The 12,346-nt window shown below is 43.7% G+C and overlaps 1 protein-coding gene across 3 annotated transcripts in view; it reads left to right on the top strand.

The window, feature by feature from the left end:
* The first annotated feature begins 323 nt into the window (after positions 1–323).
* The window catches only part of LOC139550919 (chloride channel protein 2-like), a 62,840-nt gene continuing 50,817 nt past the window's right edge, over positions 324–12,346 (top strand). For all 3 annotated transcript variants that reach the window (XM_071362188.1, XM_071362186.1, XM_071362187.1), the window contains exon 1: positions 324–2,012. In XM_071362188.1, coding sequence (XP_071218289.1) covers positions 1,872–2,012 — 141 coding nt within the window. In that variant the 5' untranslated portion in view covers positions 324–1,871. The remainder of the gene's footprint in view (positions 2,013–12,346) is intronic.

Below are 12,346 nucleotides of genomic sequence, written 5' to 3' on the forward strand. Positions count from 1 at the left end.
CAGCAGCATACAAGAAATTGTTGGACTCACCTTGTTGTGCTGTGCTCATTTGAACAGGAAGGTGCCGCGGCGGGCCTTCGTGGGCAAATTTTGTCATCAAACTTTGTCATCAAAGTCTGCCATTCTCTGGATTTATGGTGCTTTCAAGACAATTGGGAACTCAAAAAACAAAAAGGTAAACTCATGATGACGTCATTGATCTTCAGGTCATAGCTCTAGAAAGAGGACCGAGTTCCAGATTTACAATTCCGAGTTGGATGAAAGTTCAAAACGTATTATCCCGGGTTCCCAGTTGTCTTGAACTAACTAATGTCAGATTTTGCAGTTCAGAGTTTACAGTTGTTTTGAGCGCAGCACAAATCATGCTTCATCAACAGCATGGCCAACGTTGAATGTTAATTTTAAACTAGGAAAAGAGACCCTTAATCTTAGACTAAAAATGTGGGGCTCAAAACAGGCTCTACCCCACCTGCCCTGAATGATGGGTCGCCACTGAATGAGACTTACAAGATGACATTGATAGGCTCACGGTGAACATTTTTACCTGCAAGGGCTATCATAAATAATAGGCAACTAATAAAAATGTGATGAATATTAATCCCACTAGGCTATATGTGTTTGAAAAGGGTGTAGGGCTAATTATCTGGATTATCATTAGAATAATGTTAAGTCTTTTCTCGAGAATACTTGACTGTTCCAGTGTTCTTCGTGGCAAGGTGAATTCAAGATTTCATGAATTATCCATACTTGAATTTGAATGGCACAATGCAACACACACCGGTGGCGGTCCTGCTGATGCTTTTATAGCTCAGTAGCCAACCATTAGGTCTACTCTGTGTATTTATATTTCAGGAACAGAAGAGAACAACAAGTGTTAGTCATCACCTCGGATTCAATCTTTCACCGGGTGCTACTCGAATGCCCACGGGTCGCAGCTGTGAGAGGCAGTGATGATACAATTCGATAGGAGGGAATAGCAAAATCTCAGGGTGGACGTTGATTGATCCCCGTATTTGTGGACAATCAAGCCAGCCAGTAGAATGATACTTCGAGACGTATTGCACCCCATATTAACTGAAAGCATGTGTGTGTGTGTGTGTGTGTGTGTGTGTGTGTGTGTGTGTGTGTGTGTGTGTGTGTGTGTGTGTGTGTGTGTGTGTGTGTGTGTGTGTGTGTGTGTGTGTGTGTGTGTGTGTGTGTGTGAGAGAGAGAGAGAAAATGAGTGTGCACTGTTTGTGCATAGGCTGTATGGCCGGCTTTGTGTGAAGTGTTGAGAGAGTGTTGAGTGCACACCCGTCACAGGTTGCACACGGCCAGACAGTGATAGTGATACTCCCTCCATGCCTTTATCTATCTGCAGACACCTCGAACGGCGCTTGTTAATTAAGACGAATGCGCCACCAGCTCACGGTAATGGCAACCACGTCTGGACTTTCTTCACAAGGAGATAAGGGGGAAACGTGGCACTGACAGAACCCGCATTGCATCACGAACACCCGGTAGCCTACCCCGCTGCCGATACAGCTCGAGCCCCGCGGGAAAGCCTATTGCAGCTTTATTTATATAATAAATATTTTGGCAAAAAATGACGGTCACAGTCACACACTCACATTTGACCGGGTAGCTCTGCTGTCGCTCCGGGGCCAGCTGCTGTCTGAATGCATGCGCATCGACGCGGATGAACGCAGCAGTGTTCAGAAGTTTGAGGTGCTGTGTGCGCACAACCAATCAAGGCATCAGCAACAGGCCACCAGTTTTCACGTTTACCCGAGGTGCAGAAGAGTGAATGAGACAGGAGATTGGAGTGGAGCGCCTCTGCTTGTGGATGGACCACTGATCAAGGGGGAAAGTAAGCTTGGAAGTTGGAGTTTATGCACGGAACGCGCAGAGATATTCCTCATTTTTATTCACTCTGTTACACGAAGGATGGAGGGGCGCAGCTGACGGTTAGGGATCGTAGCCTCGAAGAGGATAAACACACCGAAGGAACCGAACTGCCGGACGAGGGAAATGTGAGTATGAATGAGTCCTCGGCAACCTCAAGTCCATCATGCACCCATACCGCCGCCGGTGTCCTGTCTTTCCCCGGTGACGACGACAACAACGGGTCAAATTATTTTGTCACTATTCCCCTCTTGTTTTCATCAGGTAGCCTATCTATAGAGTATCAATTGAACTTCGGCAATGTGTTCATGCTCGAGGGAAAATAAATTGGTTATTGAATCAGAGTCACATTGAATTGTCTGTATCCCGTAGGCTTTAACATGTTTTTATTGCAAAAAATGAAATCATGTTCAATGTAGTGACATTGGGCTATATATCTATTGGCATCCTTTATCTAGACACCGAAACTTGTTAGGAGAAGAGGTACAGGTGGTTATGTATCCTATTCCACTTTCCGCATCAAGTCGTCGTCAGGGCTCAAGGTCCTTATAAGGTCTCTCATTGCTGCGGTTCATCTTGAAATTTACGCGCACGGCGAACGGCTATTTTATTCGCTCAGAGGACTTTCCTTTATGTCGTTTCTGTAACGTTTAATAATAATAAAGTGTTTCTACTTCTAAGACCTGTATGTCATATTTTGACATTGAATCCACTCATTGACATGCAGTCTATGAGAAAAATTGCGATGACGTCATCGAGAGAGTATGATCCAGTCTGCAGATTTTATTTAGGTTTCTTTAAATGGTTTGACCCACTTGGAAATCCTAAAATGACTCTCTTCAGTTCCCTGACTGGTACTTGTCCACCCTCCTCCTCCACGTACATGTGAAGCCCCTCCAGTAGTTCCTCACCGCAAAGAACGTAGACGTTACCTCAATGCTGAAGAGCACACCTGCAACACACACACACACACACACACACACACACACACACACACACACACACACACACACACACACACACACACACACACACACACACACACACACACACACACACACACACACACACCTGATGCACAGAGACACACACACACACACACACACACACTCTACTCTCAGATTCATCTCTGTAGGTCATACCATTTATGAATAATTTGTTCCCATCGTGGGGTGCCAAAATAAACTCCACAGGTGTGTATTTATTCCGGATTGTTCCTGTTGAGACTGAAGGTTGAACTGGGTCAGTGTGTTGGTGCTTGGGACTGCAGAGCACCTAGTTTCACTACTGTAGGAACGACAATACAGCTGCTCAAAGACACAGCCACAGTAGTACTTGCATGGTATTCAAAGCAGAAGCACACCTACAACAATAGATATTGCAGAGAGAGACCAAACAAACGTAATAACTCCTCTTTCTCACTGATAAGAAAATGATATGTTTGTGTTGCCACAGTTTGAGCCTATGTCGAAATAAATATGGCTTGGATTATGTGTGCACGTTTCTGCATATTTGTGAATGTGTGTGTGTGTGTTGGCCTATGATTTTGTTGTTCCATTACCATGAGCCAGTTCCATTACCATGCCAACAGCCTATCAACAGCCTCATCACTGCAGCGGAATTCTTCTGTCAGCCAATCAGAGGCTCTTTCTCTCAGGGGAATTCAGTCTTTTCATCCTGTGTACGATGAGAGCCACTGATACTCCAAGGTCCTAAAGGCCTGGAGCGAAATGGCAAATTAGCACAACACAGCACAACACAACATGTAATATTCATATGGAAACAAATTCAGTGATCAATTGCCCAGTTTTGTAGGCTACAGAGTGGGTGAGGGAAAGGTCATTGTTGTATCTTCAAAAGTTTCCAAAGTCGGTTTTGATTATGGGGTATGCGTGAAGCAGATTGTAGTTTTCTGTATTCTATCTTGTTCTAAGGGCAGTTCTGCCTCCAGGGCAAAACTAATGTGATTGGTTGAAAGCTCAACAGTCAGTGGGCAGAGCTCATAGGTGGAAGGTTGGTGGTAGGTTGCAGGGCACCACATCCAAGGTTGCAGGGCACAACCCCAACTCTTACCCTAACCCTAAACTTAATCATTTGGAATTACTTGCCTAAATTTAACCAATCACATTTCATGACTGAACTTTCGCACAGACCTGGGTTCAAATACTATTTGAAATATCTCAAATACTTTCACATACAGTACAGTCAAAGCAAGCGTTCAGATATATTTTATTTGAAAAGACAAGTAGTTGAATATTTAAATATATTTGGAAATACTCAAATACACTGACTCAAATACACTGCCATGCATTTAACCCAGGCATTTGAAAATAGTATTTGAAATAAGTATTAGAAAAAACTATTTAACCATTCAAAAACTCAAATAAAAGTATTTGTTTTGGGCTGTGTATCAGATATTCAAATACACATGTATTTGAACCCAGGTCTGAAATCCTTAAGAGCACCCGTGCGTCAATCTAAGTAACATAATAAAAAGAATCCCCATCAAAATGGGTCAGTTTAAGCTAGAGATATCATGGGCTGCGTCTCAATTTACCACATCCACCTATGTCGGCCTTCCACATCTGCGATGGAAGGTGGTCAAGCTACAGCTGTGTTTGTCAGAACATCAGACGTCCGAAAATCAGCCTTCTCACAAAAGCGTCTGTAGAGTCCGAACAGTGTTCTTCGTTTTGTTCTACGACCCCTACAAAAGTCACAGGACCCGTCTGAAGGTAACCCATTCAAACGAATGGAAGTATGGAGGTAGTTTTGTGCAAACAAAAATAAGGGGTTAAATATGTGTCCAAAAAAACTATAATATTTCTTGAGCTTTCTTATATCTCCTAGATATAGGACAGACACTTCAAAACCTTATTTCTTATGATTTATCATTTGACTGGCTTTTATTGCCGTTTATGAATGTGTTATTCAATGCGTTTCTATGGGCTTTGGTAGTAAAGGCCAAATTCAATATTTTATCAAATAGTTTTAATATATATATTTTTTTATACCTGAAGGGGTCCTACAATTCTAAATCAAATAGCTAAATGATCCATGGTATGACCATCCTGAAACAATTCCATATGTTAGATTAGTACCCCTTCCCCCTCCTCACATTTCTTCCCTAAACATAACCCAACCCCTAACCCTAACCTTAACCAATCGCATGTCTTGCTTAAACTTAACTAGTCACATTACATTTCTGCCCTTGGGGCACAGCTGGCCTCAGAAGAAGATTCAATAAGGGAAGCTCATATGAGAATTGTTGAATGTCTTGAAACTTGCCACTAAATTAGCAAATGTCTCTTCACAATGTCCTCATGTCATGGAGCTCCGTTCAGTGATCTGTCTTGCAGTCTCTTTTCCCTCTGATTGACTCACTGACTGTGATGATGGAGGATGACTTATGCAAAGCAGTACTGTAAATCGATGCTGTAGCTTTACTCTGTGATTCAAAACAATGTATGGACTCAATGGGCTAGTACTTTATGTCCCTGCATAGCAACCAGCATTTGCAGCTCTAGTCTACAATCCATTTTAATTACAGTGCCTTTATTAGGTGTAACAGAGCTGAGGGCTCTTGTTCCACCCATGGTCCCCCAAGCAGCTCTCTATTAGCCTGACGACTCACACTAAATTCTTTCGCTGCTCTGTCGTTCACTACATACTTTAGTCTGAGACTGCCATCATTGAAGTCGTTTGTGGTGACGAGAGCAAGATGGGTGTTGTACTAAACAAAGTCATCAGCAATTGGATCATCTCTAACCAATCAGAGTATGACAGCCAGTTACGAGTTTTAAAACCGTGGCTTTACCCACGTGTGTTCTGGCTCCGGCCCAACCCATCAGTTTCTGGACCAATCAGATGGCCCTGAATGTCTTCACATTCGTTGAAAGGCACTCAGATCCAGACTCAATGCGGAGAAGAAACTAACGTCCATGGGCATGGCGTAGCGTTTGGGCGGAGCAAGGAGTCTGGGTAACCAGCAAATTTATCTATCCCTATTCCCCAGTAATCCACTGTGTAAAGACACTGCTTCCATATGCTGTTATTGGGATTGCACTGTCTTCTTTTCCCTGATCACTCAAAAGCATAGCTGTGTGATCTGTATGGCTGCTATGCATCTGAGTGATGCTTTTGTTTATAGGCCATGGTTTGTCAGTCAAGTGAGACCCGAACATTGCTCATCTGAGGTGAGATAAAATCTATACCACACATGCAGTGTGTACTGGCTAAAGTGTAGCTTTAAGTATCAGGGGAAGCCATGGGCTGTGCATGTCACTTGAATGCGGCTATACAGCCTCCAGTGTATATCATAGGCTTACAATGAGTAATGAGTACACAGTGCATTTGCAAAGTATTCAGATCCCTTCCCTTTTTCCACATTGTGTTACTTTACAGCCTTATTCTGAAATGGATAAAATTATGATTTTCCCTCATAAATCTACACACAATACCCCATAATGACATCATTCTTAAATGGACGGAAGCAACTCCTCAGTAAACGCCACATGACAGCCCGCTTGGAGTTTGCCAAAAGGCACCTAAAGGACTCTCAGATCAAGAAAAACAAGATTCTCTGGTCTGATGAAACCAAGATTGATCTCTTTGGCCTGAATGCCAAGCGTCACGTCTGGAGGAAACCTGGCACCATCCCTACGGTGAAGCATGGTGGTGGCAGCATCATGCTGTGGGGAGGTTTTTCAGTGGCAGGGACTGGGAGACTAGTCAAGATCAAGGGAAAGATGAACAGAGAAAGTACAGAGAGATCCTTGATGAAAACCTGCTCCAGAGCGCTCAGGATCTCAGACTAGGGAGAAGGTTCTCCTTTGTACAGGACAACGACCCTAAGCACACAGCCAAGACAACACAGGAGTGGCTTCGGGACAAGTCTCTGAATGTCCTTGAGTGGCCCAGCCAGAGCCCGGACTGGAAACCCAATTGAACATCTCTGGAAAGACCTGAAAATAGCTGTGCAGCGACGCTCCCCATCCAACCTGATAGTGCTTGAGAGGATCTGCAGAGAAGAATGGGACAAACTCCCCAAATACAGGTGTGCCAAGCTTGTAGCGTCATCAAATCAAATCAAATTGTATTAGTCACATGCGCCGAATACAACAGGTGTAGACCTTACAGTGAAATGCTTACTTACGAGCCCCTAACCGACAGTGCAGTTTTAAAAAATATGGATAAAGGTAACAAGTAATTAAAGAGCAGCAGTAAAAAATAACAATATATACAGGGGGGTGCCGGTACAGAGTCAATGTGCGGTGGCACCGGTTAGTTGAGGTAGTATGTACATGTAGGTAGAGTTATTAAAGAGACTATGCATAGATGACAACAGAGAGTGGCAGTGGTGTGGAGAGGGGAGGGGGGGGGGGGCAATGCAAATAGTCTGGGTAGCCATTTGACTAGATGTTCAGGAGTCTTATGGCTTGGGGATAGAAGCTGTTTAGAAGCCTCTTGGACCTCGACTTAGCGCTCCGGTACCGCTTGCCATGCGGTAGCAGAGAGAACAGTCTATGACTGGGGTGGCTGGAGTCTTTGACAATTTTTAGGGCCTTCCTCTGACACCACCTGGTATAGAGGTCCTGGATGGCAGGAAGCTTGGCCCCAGTGATGTACTGGGCCGTTCGCACTACCCGTAGTATTGCCTTGCGGTCGGATGCTGAGCAGTTGCCATACCATGCAGTGATGCAACCAGTCAGGATGCTCTCTGGTGCAGCTGTAGAACCTTTTGAGGATCTGAAGACCCATGCCAAATCTTTTCAGTCATACCCTAGAAGACTTAAGGCTGTAATCGCTGCCAAAGGTGTTTCAACAAAGTACTGAGTAAAGGGTCTGAATACTTATGTCAATGTGATATTTCAGTTTTTTACTTTAAATAAATTTGCAGAAATGTCGAAAAAACATTTTTTGCTTCGTCATTATGGGGTATTGTGTGTAGATTGATGAGGAATATATATATATTTTTTTTTTTAATTGAATAAGGCTATAATGTAACAAAACGTGGAAAAGTCAAGGAGTGTGAATACTTTCTGAATGCACTGTATGAATGCACTGAATGCACTGTATGTGGAAGCCGTTCTCAGCAAGGACAACTGTCCAGAAGAGAGAGCATGTTCCATTCTTTCTGCCGTTCTCCAGAGAGATAAGTGGTTCATGTTTTCTGTGAGAGCTCTTCCATACAGGGCAGCACTGAAGGTAGCCTAGAGGTTAGAGAGGCGGGCTAGCAACGGGGGAAATGTGGTGGGCATCCTCGGTGTTATCTTCTTCCATTGTGCCCTTGAGCAAGGCACTCGACTTTAATCTGCTCCAGTGGTGCTGTACTCTCTGTGGGTGTTGTAGTCTTGAGAGCAGTATTGCAACAGTCTTACATTATATTGCCTATCTAAGTTCAAGGGAAAGGGGCATGGGAACAATAACATGTCTACTTGACCCAGCCTCACAAAACTAGCCTCAGTTGTCTTGAATCTTCATCATGAGCTGTGTACTTTGTGCTGGGCGCTGTTCAGTGGCTGTGGTGCTGAAATCAGCAATCAACTGTCTTCTGTTTTGAACGCTTAGACCATGGTGCTGTCCATGGTGCTGAATGTCTGTGCTGTATTACATTCTTAGAATAATGTGTTCTGTATAGAACCAAAAAGGGTTATATGCTTGCTTCATGTATGGCGTCCCTTAAAGTTCTGTATAGAACCGACATTGGTTCCATATAGAACCTTATATGGAAACAATTTTGGTTCAGTGAACAAGAACCCCTGGGGTTCTGATCAAATAACCCTACAAAAACCTTTAGGAGTGCCGTATATGAAGCAAGCATATAACCCTGTTTGGTCCTATCCAGAACCTATTTTTCTAATAGTGAAGGGCACAAAAATGTATTCCCGTAGGCCAGTTTAGATGTCTTTGTTGCTTTTCCCAGATACTGTAGTTAGTAGTTCCATCAGCCAGTTTGATTGTCCATGCATGATTAAGTCTATTCTGGATTAATTTGCTCACGGCTAATAATAATTTGCTTTTAATGGACATGTCTAATGCTGTAAAATATTGGGCTAATCTTTATCCAGGAAGTCACAGTTACATATATTCAAGAGTCCCTTATACATGGTTAGTTGATCATGAAATCAATTACATCTTAATTAACTGAGCCAAAATTAGGCACTCTTGACCTGAGGTAGGACGATATTGCTTTTTGACTATGATTTAAGCTCAGTTTAGTGTTTTTCTTCAGCACATGATGTATGGTTATAGTATTTGGTTAAGATTATCCTGGATCTGTGCCATAGGGAATTTTGCTCCCAGAGTACTCATGAGTTATGTGAAACTGTCCCTTATAAACTGTAGCCTAGGCTGCTTTAGTTTATTTTACTTTAAACAAGTGTGGGTAGACTATTATTACCAAATTATGACTCATCAGTTCTCACCTGCAGACAAAAGAACACCGGTGCGCCGAAGGATAGATTCAAGGAGAAACAGATAAGAGCTATTGGAACGAATACAAAACATAATTGTAAGCTCATTGTGCTTGGACCCTGCACCACCCCCGCAAAACACAAAACATCCACTCTGCTCCCTTCGAACTCCGCTGGGACCGACTGTACCAACATGTGGAGGAGGGAGGCAGCGTTGAAACAACCCGCATATGCGGCTACTCATCTGGAATAGATCGCACTAGTTCTTCAGTAGCAGCGGCGGCTTAGGCTATGATAATAACTTGCTACACTACACATGTGTAGAAGGCTATAGCTGTATAAAGGCAAGGAAATTGAGTGACAAATTAATGCGGACCGTTGATAAATCATATGGATGAGGATATTGAGACGATGCCGGCAAAGGACAAGGCCGAGAATCGGTCGCTCCAGTATCAGCAAACTTTGGTGAGTTTTTAGTGGGATAATCCCTAACCGGTCATGCTCATGTAAAAGTTATGAGTGCAAATCACTTGGGGACATGCGCCATTCATTTGAAATCCCGAGACACAGTCACTGAGCAGTGCCTTTTTTTGTAGGCTTGTTAGATTTTTAAGTGACTGTCAGATTTTTTAAATGTCATTCACAGAACATTAGATAACACCAGGATCTCAGGTTGCTTTTTTCTCCGCATTATTGCTGTGACTGGGCTGCTGCGCTGCTTGCGAAAATATGTGGCAGCGAGAAAATCGATTCAAGACAAACATCCATTTCAAAAGCTGGGCACCGGCATTGTGTGTGTGTATTTGTGTGTGTGCGTGCGTGCGCGTGTGACAGTGATTCGTGGTTTGTATTCCAGTGTGAACTGTTGTCAAGGCACAGTTATAGTGGCTGCCTGGATTTAAAGGTTGCCGTCCGTTTATCGATAAAGCACTCGGTCGTGACCGTCCACCGTTTAGGGCGCTATTCTGAGGCCTGCGGGCTCTGGAGCGGAGCGTGAAAGGTGTGTGCCAGGTCAGGTCTCTACTGTAGATTACGTCACCTCATCTTCAAATATCCTCAGGTGTCTGCCTTATGACACTGCGTCAAAACTATCCACCTGTTTCACAGATGTATAAAATTATGGACTGGTTGGCGTTAAAAAAAGTAGAACTCCCAAATAGGCAGTGTAGGCACAGGTATATCACTGCAAAGGCCTACTCTCCTTCTCCCATCCTTCTCTTCCACTATCTCTCTCTCCTCTCATTTTCCACCACCTCACTCTCTCCAACCTATTTCCCCCACTTTCCTCTCCCCATCTACCACATTTTCTCTTCTCCTCCACCTGTCTCAACCAATATCTCCACTCCAACTCCATTCTTTCTTTTTACACTTTATCCCCCTTTTCCCCTCACTCCTGCCTTGCTCACACTGCCCCTCTATTTCTCCACCTGTCTATACTCAAAGCAACCAATATCTCCACTCCAACTCCATTCTTTCTTTTCCACTTTATCCCCCTTTTCCCCTCACTCCTGCCTTGCTCACACTGCCCCTCTATTCCTCCACCTGTCTATACTCAAAACAACCAATATCTCCACTGCCCCTTTCCCTCTCTTTCCCCCTTTCCCTCCCTCCTCCATCTTTCCCTGCTAAATCTGCCCATCTACACAGGAACTAAAAGTGGATCTGATCTGAATAATAATTGCTTCATGCACCAGTTTTTCCCACTCATGTCACTGTGTGATTGACAGATGTAGCCTGGAGCACTTTATAGGGATATCTATAGATGGGGACAGATGGAGGGACACAGAGAGAGAGAGAGAGATGGAGGGAGGGAGAGAGAGAGAAAAAGAGGGAGAGAGTGTGATCAGAACAGGATGCAGAGAGATGGACTACTTGAGAGATTGATAGAGAGAGAGAGTGATCATACCAGGAAGAAGAGAGATGTACTGAGATAAATGTGTTCCTCCATAGCTGTGTGTTTCTTTGACTGAAGTCCAGCTTTTAGTGTGTATCTGAGAGAGGGAGAGAGAGAGAGAGGGGAGAGAGGGGAGAGATCAAGAGGGGAGAGAGAGATCGAGAGGGATATGGGGGGGATGACTGCAATCTGTTCCTCTATCTGCTTTATCAGACTGCGTTCCTTGTCAATATCAGACTGCAGTAGTTGTCTGTCTCTGTGGCTCCTATAAGCATGCATTAGTGAAAAGAGAGGGAGGAGGGGGCTCTCAGGCATTTTTAGGAGATTTTGTGCTATTTATGCTCTTCAGGAAGGCGTCACGTGGCAACAGCACACCCGGACAATATGCTAGTGGTGTATATGTGGGAGTGTCTGGTGGACATGTGAGAGAAACTGTGTGTATTTTTGTGCATATTTTTGTGTTTTCTGTGTCTCGTTTTTTTTGGTGCACATCAATGTTCAAGAGTGTGTGCATTCACTCGTGTGTGTGTGTGTGCATATGTGTGTGTGTGCGTCAAGTTCAAACTAACTTTTCCCGCTCCATAATGAGCCTAAATGTCCCGATTTATTTGAACTACAATTTGTATTTTGCCTTCATTAAATAGCATCCACTATGACATGACCCTCAGCAACAACCACGAGGACGTGACAGCGTTTACAGGGGAAACACATAACAGTAGACTAAATCAAACGATGTAGGCCTAATGGAATGATACGAATGTAGAGCACCAATTGAAGGGAACTAACACTACATTGACAGTTAAATATGTGTAGTAATTACTGACGGTCGCTACCGATAGAGGCTACCCACTGGGCACAGACGTCAATTTAACTTCTATTCCACGTTGGCTCAACATTATTTCATTGAAATGATGTGGCTACAATGTTGATTCAACCAGTGTGTGCCCAGTGGGTATATTTAACATATAGCCTACAAATGGAAGGAAACAGGAAAAGTCGGGTATATGATTTAAACGTTCTACAGAGCACAACCCATTACATTTAGTGCGACTCTTTGCCTTGTCATCCAATTTGGCTTGCATCTCCAAATGTAATCCTTGCAAGTTATAAGGCCATACAATATAAATTCTGTACATCCACACTAGAGCCCGAC

Source organism: Salvelinus alpinus, chromosome 23 (genome assembly GCF_045679555.1).
Source record: "Salvelinus alpinus chromosome 23, SLU_Salpinus.1, whole genome shotgun sequence".
Lineage (NCBI taxonomy): Eukaryota > Metazoa > Chordata > Actinopteri > Salmoniformes > Salmonidae > Salvelinus > Salvelinus alpinus.